Source organism: Salmo salar, chromosome ssa23 (assembly GCF_905237065.1).
Source record: "Salmo salar chromosome ssa23, Ssal_v3.1, whole genome shotgun sequence".
In the NCBI taxonomy this organism is placed as follows: Eukaryota; Metazoa; Chordata; class Actinopteri; order Salmoniformes; family Salmonidae; genus Salmo; species Salmo salar.
The window spans coordinates 36,414,203-36,429,001 of NC_059464.1; the positions used below are offsets into that span (position 1 = coordinate 36,414,203).

The 14,799-nt window shown below is 44.0% G+C and overlaps 1 protein-coding gene across 1 annotated transcript in view; it reads left to right on the forward strand.

The window, feature by feature from the left end:
• LOC106584534 (Golgi apparatus protein 1) overlaps window positions 1–14,799 on the forward strand; it is a 46,438-nt gene that overhangs the window by 29,960 nt on the left and 1,679 nt on the right. The window contains exons 9-24 of the mRNA XM_014169938.2: window positions 151–272; window positions 401–502; window positions 8,139–8,292; window positions 10,147–10,284; window positions 10,529–10,615; window positions 10,766–10,828; window positions 11,008–11,121; window positions 11,371–11,459; window positions 11,553–11,763; window positions 11,859–11,996; window positions 12,394–12,517; window positions 12,691–12,833; window positions 13,736–13,837; window positions 14,106–14,213; window positions 14,341–14,461; window positions 14,591–14,697. Coding sequence (XP_014025413.2) covers window positions 151–272; window positions 401–502; window positions 8,139–8,292; window positions 10,147–10,284; window positions 10,529–10,615; window positions 10,766–10,828; window positions 11,008–11,121; window positions 11,371–11,459; window positions 11,553–11,763; window positions 11,859–11,996; window positions 12,394–12,517; window positions 12,691–12,833; window positions 13,736–13,837; window positions 14,106–14,213; window positions 14,341–14,461; window positions 14,591–14,697 — 1,923 coding nt within the window. The remainder of the gene's footprint in view (window positions 1–150; window positions 273–400; window positions 503–8,138; window positions 8,293–10,146; window positions 10,285–10,528; window positions 10,616–10,765; window positions 10,829–11,007; window positions 11,122–11,370; window positions 11,460–11,552; window positions 11,764–11,858; window positions 11,997–12,393; window positions 12,518–12,690; window positions 12,834–13,735; window positions 13,838–14,105; window positions 14,214–14,340; window positions 14,462–14,590; window positions 14,698–14,799) is intronic.

The following is a 14,799-nucleotide window of genomic DNA, read 5'->3' on the forward strand; positions in this document are numbered from 1 at the left end:
TTTAATTTAGGACATTCCACCACCGAGGTCAAACAGAAAAGAGAACCACTGTCAAGTTTTACTACACGTGCAGTTTGCCTAGTCATCTAGTTGTGTAACCCTCCCATTACCAGACAGTGGTTGCTGAAGGTTTGGGTCTCTTTCTCTTAGCTCCAGACCCTGATCCAGGAGGCTGATCCTGGGGCAGACTACCGTATTGACCGGGCCCTGAACGAGGCTTGTGAGTCTGTCATCCAGACCGCCTGCAAACACATCCGCAACGGAGACCCCATGTGAGTCACCAAATTGTCCCTCTCTTCTGCTTGATTTACGCAAAGCTAGCAGAACATTTGTATGTCAAATTGCATGCAGTACTTTGTATATCTGTGGAATTGTTAAGCTCTAACGTGCTTGTGTGTAGGATCCTGTCTTGTCTGATGGAGCACCTGTACACCGAGAAGATGGTGGAGGACTGTGAACACAGGCTGCTGGAGCTGCAGTACTTCATAGCACGGGACTGGAAGTAAGTAGCAATTCTACTAGTTTATGGTGATGCTTGTCGTGGAATATTCTAATCAAGTGAGAGACTGTCATTTCTTCTAACAATCATCTTTATTCAATATTGATTAATTATTGTAATAATGAGGCTGGTCGACCGTACACTTTAAAGTGTGTTGCCGAGAGCTTAACCTCTATGGGCTAGGTGGGACGTTAGCGTCCCACTCTATTCAACAGCCAGTGGAATCGCGCGGCGCGAAATACAAAAACACTAAAATGCAATAATTTCAATATTTCAAACAATCAACGATTTTACACCATTTGAAAGATAAGACACTCGTTAATCTAACCACATTGTCCGGTTTCAAAAAGGCTTTACAGCGAAAGCAAAACATTAGATTATGTTAGGAGAGTACATAGACACAAATAACCACACAGACATTTTCCAAGCAAGCATATATGTCACAAAAACCAAAACACAGCTAAATGCAGCACTAACCTTTGATCTTCATCAGATGACACTCCTAGGACATTATGTTATACAATACATGCATGTTTTGTTCAATCAAGTTCATATTTATATCAAAAAACAGCTTTTTACACAGAACGAGCATACCCACCGAAAACTTCCGGTGAATTTACTAAATTACTCATGATAAACGTTGACAAAATGCATAACAATTATTTTAAGAATTATAGATACAGAACTCCTTTATGCAATCGCTATGTCCGATTTTAAGATGGCTTTTCGGCGAAAGCACATTTTGCAATATTCTGAGTACATAGCTCAGCCATCACGGCTAGCTAATTTGACACCCGACAAGGTTGGGGCAACCTAAACTCAGAATTACTATTAGAAAAATTGGATTACCTTTGCTGTTCTTCGTCAGAATGCACTCCCAGGACTGCTACTTCAACAACAAATGTTGTTTTTGTTCCAAATAATCCATAGTTGTGTCCAAATACCGCCGTTTTGTTCGTGCGTTCAGGTCACTATCCAAAGGGTAACGCGCGAGCGCATTTCGTGACAAAAAATTCAAAATGTTCCATTACCGTACTTAAAAGCATGTCAAATGCTGTTTTTAAAATACATTTTTTATGGTATTTTTCTCGTAAAATAGCGATAATATTCCAACCGGGCAACGTTGTATTCATTCAAAGAGAGAAAGAAAAAATGGCGAGGTCTCGTGACCACGCATCTCCAGTCTCACTGTCCCCAGGCAGACCACTGACGAACTGAGTTACTATACTTTGCCCAGAGACAGGAGACACCCCATTCCGCTTTCTGGCGGCTGTAGAGAGCCAATGGAAGCCTTAGAAAGTGTCACGTTACAGCACGGATGCTGTAGTTTCGATAGAGAAGCAACAGAAGGACAACAAATTGTCAGACAGGCCACTTCCTACTTGGAATCTTCTCAGGTTTTGGCCTGCCATATGAGTTCTGTTATACTCAGACACCATTCAAACAGTTTTAGAAACTTTAGTGTTTTCTATCCAAAGTTACTAATAATATGCATATTCTAGTTTCTGGGCAGGAGTAGTAACCAGTTTAAATCGGGTACGTTTTTTATCCGGCCGTGAAAATACTGCCCCCTATCCCAAAGAAGTTAAACGTTAGCTTTCTTACATGGCACATATTGCACTTTTACTTTCTTCTCCAACACTTTGTTTTGCATTATTTAAACCAAATTGAACATGTTTCATTATTTATTGGAGGCTAAATTGATTTTATTGATGTATTATATTAAGTTAAAATAAGTGTTCATTCAGTGTTGTAATTGTCATTATTACAAATAAATACGTTTTAAAAAAATCGTCCGACGTATCGGCTTTTTTTGGTCCTCCAATAATCGGCACCAGCGTTGAAAAATCATAATCTGTCGACCTCTAATTTGAACTAGCGACCTTTCAGTTACTGGCCCAATGCTCTAACCATTAGGCTACCTGCCGCTACCATTAGGTCCTGTCCTCATGCTACTGTCACTGTCTCTGGCACCTAGCAACACCTAGTACCAACACACCGTTTGTAAGTAAGCCTAACACACCCATGCACTTAACTGGAAAAGCTTAAATTACAGAAAAAAGTGGCCTGCCTATAGTAGTTTCTTCAATTTCTTTAATCATGGATTGGTTTTGGCGTAATCCCTACGTGCACAGGCCTTTGATGCCCATGCAAACAAAATTTGTAAGAAAGATATATTGTGACATACACTAACCATCATTTTCCTCTTCTTCCACTCAGATAAAAGAATGTGCGGCGGAGGAGAGAGGAAAGGGCTACCTGGTTTCCTGCCTGGTGGATCACCGCGGCAACATCACGGAGTACCAGTGTAACCAGTACATCACCAAGATGACCAGCATCGTGTTCAGCGACTACCGCCTCATCTGTGGCTTCATGGGCAATTGTCGCGAGGACATCAACAGCCTGCACTGTGGCAGCATATCCACCGGCGAGAAGGTGACTGCTCTCGTGGCCTTCTCTCACATGTCTGTTATTGCTCTGTGATATATCAGAGTACATGCTATTTAGCAGACGCTTTACATACATTTGGTTCCAGGAATCGAACCCACTATCCTGGCCATGCTTTAACAGCTGAGTTACAGAGGACCACATCTATAGGAATAGCTCTAACCTTGACTAACTGTCATACACACCTGTCTCTTCTTACTGTCTACTCTCAACTCATTTCACTGGCGACTCAGTAGCCTACACGTCTCTAAAGATGGAACACTTGCTCACGTTTTAAATCAGGAATTTGTCACAAGGGCTTTATATAGCATTAGATTTGTATGAATCGGTCTCTGTCTCTAGAGGTAACAAAAAAAATGGACAGGCGCAGGATATGCCCATTTTTTTGTTTGTGCTGGTTTCTAATTTGTTTGGTTTTCCTTTTTATTTGACACTTTGTGTTCCACCATGGCTTATGACTACATGAGGTTTCCTGCTTTGGGCATAATGTAGTCAGGCTTGAGTTACTGCCTCTGTGCTGCTCTGAGCTCCAGTGTGGTTTTCCTGGCTATGAGTCCTCCTGAGTTTGCGCTCACTACAGTCAGTAACTTAGCTACTTCAGTCATGATTTATGACATATTTAGCTTCCACGCTCCCAAAACTCCCAGTGTTAAACAATTTATATTTTCATCCTGGCATCCTCTGAATTATTCATTTCTACAGGATGATTAATGACCATGCCTTCAGGAATCAAAAGCCAGTTGTCAGGGCAACACAACGGCAATAACTCCTGACGCTGAATTAAATGTTGGTCCTTTTTTAAATATTTAACTTCTCTGTATTTACTAGTGTATTTCCTCCCCTCTCTGGCTGTTTTTGTGGTTGTGTGTTCTATTAAATTGCTAAAAGAAATCCTTTGAAATAAGATATTTGATAAAAACATCGGATCCAAAGCGCAACTCTGGGCGATAACACTTCTCCTGGCCTCACACAGAGAAGCATCAGTACACAAAGGCTTGTCAGTGCTGTAGCCAACTTGAACGTATCCATCTCACTGTCCCCATGCCACCCTGTCTGTCCCTCAGGACGTGCACTCCCAAGGTGAGGTGATAGCATGCCTGGAGAAGGGTCTGGTCAGGGGAGGCAGAGGAGCAGCCCGGGGTCCATGCCATCAGGCCTGACTGTAAGAAGGCCATCATGCGTGTGGCCGAACTCTCCTCAGACGACTTCCACCTGGACAGATACCTCTACTTTTCCTGCCGGGAGGACCGTGAGCGCTTCTGTGAAAATGTGAGTACGTTCTTCCTGTTCCCTTCTCGTCTCTTTCATTTCATTAGAGGCTAAATATTGAGATTCGGGGTCAGATGCATTGACTTTTATCCGAGTTGAATCCAAGCTCCTTGCAAAGGTGTTTTTGTCACTAACTTTGGGAATGTGAAAATGAATTCATAATTGAATCACAATTCTATTGTCTTTGATTTCCAGACTCCAGCCGGAGAGGGCAGAGTCTACAAGTGTCTCTTCAACCACAAGTTTGAGGAGGCCATGTCTGAAAAGGTACGTGTTCTGCTCTTCAGCCTGGTTGGAACGGAGTCATCGCCACAATAATCATATCCATCTTCTGCTACTTGTCATTTGTCCATATGAATAATGCTGTTATTGCAAGGCATTTTCTCAGCATGGTTGTCTAAAATATAGAGAACACCCTTGAATGGGAATATCTCTTCGGGTAATTCCATTCTATTACTCAGTGAGTCAGGTGGAGATTGTGACCAGAGCTGTGTTTTGGTTGACCTCCACAGTGCAGAGAGGCCCTGACCACGCGTCAGAAGCTGATTACCCAGGACTACAAGGTGAGCTACTCCCTGGCCAAGGCCTGCAAGACAGACCTGAGGAAGTACCGCTGCAGTGTGGACACCAACATGCCCCGCGCCCGCGAGGCCCGCCTGTCCTATCTGCTGCTCTGTCTGGAGTCTGCCGTACACAGAGGTTAGGCTGGCTGTCTCTTCTTCCTAATCTATATCTGTGTCTCTCCCTGTCAACCTGTTTTGTCAATCTGTATTCGTCTTTCTCTCATACGGTGTCACACTGCTGTTACTTTGAGGGTTTTTCTCTCCACTCAATGAAATTAAATGGATTTCTAGTGCCCCACTTGCAGTTCCTATGTGACTTTTCCTGACCTGTGTGTTCCAGGTCGTACGGTGAGCGGTGAGTGTCAGGGAGAGATGTTGGACTACAGGAGGATGTTGATGGAGGACTTCTCTCTGAGCCCTGAGATTGTGCTGCACTGCCGTGGGGAGATCGAGGCCCACTGCTCCGGCCTACACCGCAAGGGACGCACCCTGCACTGCCTCATGAGGGTGGGCCGAGAAGACATGGGCACCATCGACAACCTCTGCCAGAAAGCTGTGAGTTCACAGGGTTCTCCCCAGGAGTGGTGCTGCTGTGTAAGGTGGGCGGGGGAGGTCTGGAAGGGGGCAATGTTCAGAGGTTTGTTTCATTTATTTTATTTTTTGTAGTTAAAAAAAAAAATGCCTGTGAAATCACCAGGAATTAATCTTAAAATTAGTTTAATTTAGGACATTCCACCACCGAGGTCAAACAGAAAAGAGAACCACTGTCAAGTTTTACTACACGTGCAGTTTGCCTAGTCATCTAGTTGTGTAACCCTCCCATTACCAGACAGTGGTTGCTGAAGGTTTGGGTCTCTTTCTCTTAGCTCCAGACCCTGATCCAGGAGGCTGATCCTGGGGCAGACTACCGTATTGACCGGGCCCTGAACGAGGCTTGTGAGTCTGTCATCCAGACCGCCTGCAAACACATCCGCAACGGAGACCCCATGTGAGTCACCAAATTGTCCCTCTCTTCTGCTTGATTTACGCAAAGCTAGCAGAACATTTGTATGTCAAATTGCATGCAGTACTTTGTATATCTGTGGAATTGTTAAGCTCTAACGTGCTTGTGTGTAGGATCCTGTCTTGTCTGATGGAGCACCTGTACACCGAGAAGATGGTGGAGGACTGTGAACACAGGCTGCTGGAGCTGCAGTACTTCATAGCACGGGACTGGAAGTAAGTAGCAATTCTACTAGTTTATGGTGATGCTTGTCGTGGAATATTCTAATCAAGTGAGAGACTGTCATTTCTTCTAACAATCATCTTTATTCAATATTGATTAATTATTGTAATAATGAGGCTGGTCGACCGTACACTTTAAAGTGTGTTGCCGAGAGCTTAACCTCTATGGGCTAGGTGGGACGTTAGCGTCCCACTCTATTCAACAGCCAGTGGAATCGCGTGGCGCGAAATACAAATACCTCAAATGCAATAATTTCAGTATTTCAAACATACGACTATTTTACACCATTTGAAAGATAAGACTCGTTAATCTAACCACATTGTCCGATTTCAAAAAGGCTTTACAGCGAAAGCAAAACATTAGATTATGTTAGGAGAGTACATGGACACAAATAACCACACAGCCATTTTTCAAGCAAGCATATATGTCACAAAAACCAAAACACAGCTAAATGCAGCACTAACCTTTGATCTTCATCAGATGACACTCCTAGGACATTATGTTATACAATACATGCATGTTTTGTTCAATCAAGTTCATATTTATATCAAAAACCAGCTTTTTACATTAGCATGTGATGTTCAGAACTAGCATTCCCACCCAAAACTTCCGGTGAATTTACTAAATTACTCATGATAAACGTTGACAAAATACATAACAATTATTTTAAGAATTATAGATACAGAACTCCTTTATGCAATCGCTATGTCCGATTTTAAAATAGCTTTTCGGCGAAAGCACATTTTGCAATATTCTGAGTACATAGCTCAGCCATCACGGCTAGCTAATTTGACACCCACAAGGTTGGGGCAACCTAAACTCAGAATTACTATTAGAAAAATTGGATTACCTTTGCTGTTCTTCGTCAGAATGCACTCCCAGGACTGCTACTTCCACAACAAATGTTGTTTTTGTTCCAAATAATCCATAGTTATGTGCAAATACCCCCGTTTTGTTTGTGCGTTCAGGTCACTATCCAAAGGGTAACGCGCGAGCACATTTCGAGACAAAAAAATTCAAAATGTTCCATTACCGTACTTAGAAGCATGTCAAATGCTGTTTAAAATAAATTTTTTATGGTATTTTTCTCGTAAAATATCGATAATATTCCAACCGGACAATACTGTATTCATTCAAAGAGAGAAAGAAAAAATGGCGAGGTCTCGTGAACGCGCATTTCCATTCCCTTTGTCCTCAGGCAGACCACTGACAAACTGAGTTACTATACTTTGCCCAGAGACAGGAGACGCCCCAATCCGCTTTCTGGCGGCTTTAGAGAGCCAATGGAAGCCTTAAAGTGCAACATAACCCCACGGATACTGTAGTTTTGATAGACAAGCAAAAGGAGAACTACAAAATCGCAGACAGGCCACTTCCTACTTGGAATCTTCTCAGGTTTTGGCCTGCCATATGAGTTCTGTTATACTCACAGACACCATTCAAACATTTTTAGAAACTTTAGTGTTTTCTATCCAAATCTACTAATAATATGCCTATTCTCGTTTCTGGGCAAGAGTAGTAACCAGTTTAAATTGGGTACGTTTTTTATCCGGCCGTGAAAATACTGCCCCCTAGCCCAGACAGGTTGACCTTTACAGAGGGATCCTGTTTCTCATATAGCTGACACTAAGAATGCTTAGTCATGGCTGGTTCCACCCCTCCCATGCAGATCGGCCATCTTGGGTTCATCTTATGGTTATCTGCACCTGGTGCCGTTTTAACCCAACCCCGGTTTAGTTTCCCCGATTCTTCTGCTCCTCCAGGCTATCTAGGTTACACCCACCACATGTTGTCTATGGAATGTCAGGCTGCAACTCAATTGTCAGCTCAAGCTCCAGAGGCCCAACTCAGCCCCACAGACACAGATGAGAGAGTACTCATAATAGCTTTTTGATGCATAAACAGTATTAAACAGTCTTCACCGCCTATTAGGAGCCTGATCAGACTCCATATTAAGCGTTTTTAGTATGCCTGGTCAGTGTGCCCTGGTATGGTTTCCTACACTGTGCTTTTGCTTGTTTTTTGGGTCTAGGCCGGGTAACTGTAAAATCACTTTGTGACAATTGCTGATGTAAAAGGATGTTATAAATGTATTTGCTTAATCCTCACACACACTCCTCTTACTGTCTGCCAGACTGGACCCCATCCTCTATAAGAAGTGCCAGGGCGATGCCTCCCGCCTGTGCCACACCCACAGCTGGAACGAGACAAGTGAGATGATGCCACCTGGTGCCATCTTCTCCTGTCTGTACCGCCACGCCTACCGCACAGAAGAGCAGGGACGGCGGGTAGGACTGATTTCACCCCAGTGCGCTGCACAAAAAGTAGCTATCAGTGGCTAATGTAGAGGAACATCAATATAGATGTAGCTAAATGTCAAATTACCACAGAAAACCAAAATATTGTCTGAAGTGATCTAGGACCTTTTTAGAAATGCATCTGTCTTCAGTACATTCTGAAGGTGTTGTCCTTTTTAAAAGGGAAATGCAGTGGAAAAAACAGGAAGACGTGTTTTCGTTGTAAGTTCAGTGTTTTTGTTGGTGACGATTATCACGATTTGATTGCGTTCTGATTCCTGAAGTTGATTCTGGTCAAAATGAGGGCATATTATAGGTTTTGCTTGCTGGAGAATGTCAATTCGATTACGTTTTTGATAATGAAATGATTTAGCCAACGACTTAAAGTATGAGCGCATGCACCTCTACATGTTGAATGTGTCATTGGTATCACCAGTGGGATTATGTGATGTAACAATCATTATACTCAGGAAATGGTCTTGAGAATGACTACCTTAAAAGGCCCAGTGCAGTCAAAGTTCTGTTTTCCTGCAGAAACGAACACTGTAAAAGTGTTAAATGGAATCCGTGTTATTTCCTGGTAGTTGCTGGTTGAAAATGCAATCTACGCAAGACCTCATCAGCCTGATTGGCGTGAGTTTCGGCTTGCCTGGTGATATCACCAGGCGGGAAATTGGTTAATAGATCAATAAGAGTTCCAAACCTGTCTACCAATAACCACTCCCAGACAGTCCTAGCAAAATTCTTGCTCTAGAATGACGTGAAATACGGGCCAATTCAAGAGGGTGTTAATAAATTTGTGTCTAAACCTAGTTATTTTTTTGCCTATGTCAGTATGAATCACACACAGTGAATCATTAGATTGTTCTCTACAATACTATAACATTTAATATCCTTGTACAGTGTTGATTAAATAAAATTGTTTGTTGTGAACGTTGCTAGTTTATACCGCACTGGTCTTGGTTGTGTCGCTTCCATATTTCGACGGTGCGGGGTGGTTACATTTGGAGGCGTTTCCGCGTTTTGGACCAGTCAGAATCAACTTGATACCCTTGTCATTTTCATCTCGAGATCCATGCCTTTCTATTCCTCAAACCCTGTTCAATCAACTGTTTCTATGGTGATTTAAAGGGAAAACTCAGAAATAAACCAAAAAAATGGGGGAGGGTAGATATTGAAATTCTGTTTTGATAGCTTTGTAAATTAATGTGTGTGCGCGCATTTTTATTTTTTTCCTGTGGATTTAATTTATAAAAAGCCCATGTTATCACACACAAACCTGCAGGCACTAGCTAGCTTGTCAGATGACGCTCGACGTTGGCGCCGTTCTGCTCACGGAGCAGTGTCCGAGTTCTATTGAGCAGTGACCACTTTTTGACCATGGCTGTAATAACATTCTAATCTCTCTAATCATGCAATATTCTCTGAGTAAACCGTCTTTACCAGAAATGATTTGATATTGATATAATAACATCTGCATTGGGCCTTTTTAATATTTGACTGGAATGGTTGATTGGTGACATTAACAGTGGGATTATTTATTGTGATTGCCCATTCAATATACTGAAGGTACACTACAAGCAAACATATAATTCTGATGGGGCCTTCCATAAGTGTTGACACCTGTCTGTCTTGCGGGCTCCTAACTCCCCTACTGTCTAGTACTCTTTTCCTGCATCCTAAACAGGGTTGGCCTCAATTCCATTTCAAATCAGTAAATTTAGGAAGTTCCTGAAAGTCCAATTGACTGGATTGAAATGGAATTGATCCAGATCCTGATATATATATATATATATATATATATTTTTTTATAATGTTGAGTTCTATTCTTTTGATATTCTTTAGCTGTCCCGGGACTGTAAAGTGGAGGTGCAGCGTATCCTCCACCAGAGGGCGCTGGATGTGAAGCTGGACCCCGAGCTGCAGAGACGCTGTATGACTGACCTGGGGAAGTGGTGCAGTGAGAAGACTGAGTCTGGACAGGTACTGGAGGAAACCACTTGCTGTCTGTCACAGCGAATTCAGATGACTTGCATAATAAACCATCTCATCCATTCATTGAATTGTAGCCTGTAACTGCTGACGTGATGGTTTTGCTTTAAAATGCTGGATGCAGACAGTCCTTCACTATGGAATATGGCTGTACATATTGGGGCTAGATCAGGGGGACAGTAATTGCACAACCAGGGTGTAAAAAGTTTGACGTGGTCTTTTTTTGGTGTTCCAGGAACTGGAGTGTCTACAGGACCACCTAGAGGAGCTGGTGTCAGAGTGCAGGGATGTGGTGGGCAACCTGACTGAACTGGCGTCTGAGGTGAGAGAGACGGGAGTACCAGGGACAGACACGCTGACTAACTGGTTGACTGATTGACTAGCTGAGTGACTGCTCTGTGAGAAGAACTGGCTGTGGTAAACTATGGTTGGTCACATGGTAAAAGGGCATTCTTCTCTCTCTTCCCACCAGGACATTCAGATTGAGACCCTGCTGATGAGAGCCTGTGAGCCAGTCATCCAGTCGCACTGTCACGTGAGTCCTACCTCTACCACAGCCCCGAGTGCCCTCTCAGGGTTTCTCATACCACCAACCCCCATTTTAACTCCACTAACAATGACTGGGATACCTCTCCTGTCAAGAATGTAAAATGATCCATTAACTGATTTAAGTGATCAGGTTATCCTGACCACTTCTCCCCTTCTCTCTCCCAGGAGGTGGCAGATAACCACATCGACACGGGGGATCTGATGGAGTGTCTGGTGCAAAACAAACACCAGAAGGAGATGAACGACAAGTGTGCTGTGGGAGTCACACACTTCCAACTGGTGAGTCTGTCTGTCTGTCTGTCTGTCTGTCTGTCTCCCAATTCCAAATAAACTCCCAACACTGGTGTCTAATCTGAAATGATTGGATAGATGGAAGTGAGAAACATACAATATGCCTCTAAACCAACGCTTTCATCCAAAGCAACTTGCAGGGACTTCATCAGTTTGATAGTATGTGAGAATTGAACCCACGACTTTGACAGTTGCTTCTCTCCCATTTCTCTGCGCTTCCCTTGTCCTCCCTCTCAGGTCCAGATTAAGGACTTCCGTTTCTCCTACAAGTTTAAGATGGCCTGCAAAGAGGATGTGCTCAAACTCTGCCCCAACATCAAGAAGAAGTGAGTCCCGTCTGAGAGAGAACCTGGGCATAGTTGACCAAACTACAGTCAAACTTTAAACGGACCCAAACATTGTCTCTGCTGTCTCTCTAGGGTGGACGTAGTGCTCTGTCTAAGCACCACAGTGAGGAACGACACTCTTCAGGACGTCAAGGAGCAGCGTGTGTCTGTCAAGTGTCGTAAGCAGCTGAGGGTGGAGGAGCTGGAGATGTCTGAGGATGTCCGTCTAGAGCCTGAGCTCTACGACTCCTGTAAGCAGGACATCGGGAGGCTGTGCCAGAACGTGGCCTTCGGGAACGCCCAGGTAAGGCCCACTGACAACTGTTTGTGTGCCTTGAAAAAGCATTTAGTAAACATAGTATTTTTCATAACTATTGATGACTGTGACGTTTGTAATAGGTGATAGAATGTCTGAAGGAGAACAAGAGGCAGCTGACCCAGCGCTGTCACCACAGGGTGTTCAAGCTGCAGGAGGTAGAGATGATGGACCCAGAGCTGGACTTCCAACTCATGAGGGTCTGCAAGCAGATGATTCGGGTATGTACTTTTCACAGACTCATTTTAGCACTGAATGCATAACACAAGGACCCTGGTCCAAACCCAAAGCAAGGAATGTAAGGAACTTTTCAACAATGTAGCTATTGTCAAAGGTGCCTCAGTCAAACCATGATTGCGTTGTGTCCGTATTAAGTTCCATTTCAGAGTAAGTCTCATTTTCTGAAGGAGAGGTTCCTGGCTGCTACTAAGACTGTCCCAGACAGACATGATGACTGGCTTGTCTGTTGGTCTCTCCCCTGTCTTCTCTCCCATTGTGTGTGTATATAATCTGCATAGATGCAATACATTTAATCGATAATGAAGAGCAACGTTTCACCAGCTACGCTGCCTTCATCTGTGTTTCTGAGTGTCCTAGTGTTGTCTGTCTCTCTGCCAGCGTTTCTGTACTGAGGCTGATGCCAAGAACATGCTGCAGTGCCTGAAGCAGAACAAGAACAGCGAGCTGATGGACCCCAAGTGTAAACAGATGATCACAAAGAGACAGATCACACAGAATACAGGTGGATACTGAGTATACACACACTATAGCTCACAATATGAGCAGAGATTATGGCTTTCATCAAACATACAGTACACAACACCTCTGTAGTATTACCCTACCCCTATGGTTCTCACCCTGTCTCCCCAATCTAACCCCTATGGTTCACCCTGTCTCCTTCTGTGTTCTGTCCAGACTACAGGTTGAACCCAGTGCTGAGGAAGTCGTGTAAGGCTGACATCCCTAAATTCTGCCAGAGCATCCTGAACAAGGCTACAGGAGACAGTGAGCTGGAGGGACAGGTTGTCTCCTGCCTCAAACTCAAATATGCAGACCAGGTCAGACTACACATGTTTAATGGGTCTCCTTATACGGACCAGAAATATTAACGCAACAATTTCAACTGTTTTTACTGAGTTACAGTTCATATAAGGAAATCAGTCAATTTAAATTAATTCATTAGGCCCTAATATATGGAATTCACCCGACTGGGAAGTGGTGCAGCCATTGGTGGGCCTGGGAGGGCATAGGCCCACCCACAGGGGAGCCAAGCCCAGCCAATCAGAATGAGTTTTCCCCCCACAAAATGGCTTTATTACAGACAGAAATACTCCTCAGTTTCATCTGCTGTCCGGCTGGCTGGTCTCAGATGATCCCGCAGGTAAAGAAGCCAGATGTGGAGGTCCAGGGCTGGCGTGGTTACACGTGGTCTGCGGCTGTGAGGCCGGTTGAATGTACTGCCTAATTCTCTAAAATGACATTGGAGGCAGCTTATGGTAGAGAAATTAACATTCAAATGTCTGTCAACAGCTCTGGTGGACATTCCTGCAGTCAGCATGCCAATTGCACACTCCCTCAACTTGAGACGTCTGTGTCATTGTGTTGTGTGACAAAACATCAAATTTTAGTGGCCTTTTATTGTCCCCAGCACAGGGTGCAGCTCTTTAATCAGCTTATTGATATGCCAGACCTGTCAGGTGGATAGATTATCTTGGCAAAGGAGAAATGCTCACTAACAGGGATGTAAACCAATTTGTGCACAACTTTTGAGAGCAATACGCTTTTGGTGGATATTGAACATTTCTGGGATCTTTTATTTCAGCTCATGGGACCAACATTTTACATGTTTATATGTTTGTTCAGTATAGTCGACCATGTTTGAGCGATTGGTAGGTAGGTTACACGTACTGTTTGTCTGTGTGGGTGTACTTAGACCATTCTCTTACGTGTGTTTCCACAGCGTCTGTCTCCAGACTGTGAGGACCAGATCAGAGTGATCCTACAGGAGTCAGCTCTGGACTACAGACTGGACCCCCAGCTGCAGATTCACTGCACTGATGAGGTGATTCGGTCTAAACAGGGGTGTATTCATTAAGTCTTGCAATGGAAACCATATACAGTTTAAGAACCAAACGGAACGAAATGGGGAGGGACCTTCCTGAATTTGCCAAATAGAAACTCTTTGCAAATCGTTTTCCGTGTGGAGTAAACAGTTGAAATATTTCGCTACGGAATCGTCGCAATGAATACACCCCAGGACTATAAAAAAAACACACGCTTTGTAACACAGTTAAGAAATGGTGGTTATACATTACCCTTGTGCGTGTCAGATCTCTCGGCTGTGTCCAGAGGAGGCTGCGGCCCAGGAGCAGACCGGTCAAGTAGAGGAGTGTCTTAAAGTCAATCTCCTCAAGATCAAAGTGGAGGGCTGCAAGAAGGTGGGTGGTTCTGTTCTCTTCCCTCTCCTCTTGGTAAACAGAAACTGACAATGTTCAGCCATCTTAAAAGCCAAGAGTCTGAGAAACATCCTTTTATTTCTCTTTTCACCCCCCCCCCTCTCTGCAGGAGGTTCTGAACATTCTGAAGGAGAGTAAGGCAGACATCTTTGTGGACCCTGTCCTCCACACGGCCTGCGCTCTGGACATCAAGCACCAGTGTGCTGCCATTCCACCAGGACGAGGACGCCGTGAGTAGTACACACACACCACCTGCACATTTGTACAAACACCTCTGTCCTTCTTACAAACATCCCAGTTTCTGTAAGGCCTTTTCCTCTGTGTTGAAGCCTTACCTTTTTGCTTGTGTTCCTCGTCAGAGATGTCCTGTCTGATGGAGGCTCTGCAGGACAAGAGGGTGCGTCTGCAGCCAGAGTGTAAGAAGAGACTGCAGGACCGCATCGACATGTGGAACTACGCTGCCAAGGTGAACAAGACGCACGCACAAACATACCAACAAGACGTCACTAGCTTGCCTAAACACTCGCACCTGAGTCCCTTCAAAACAAGTGCGAACCTACCAAACATT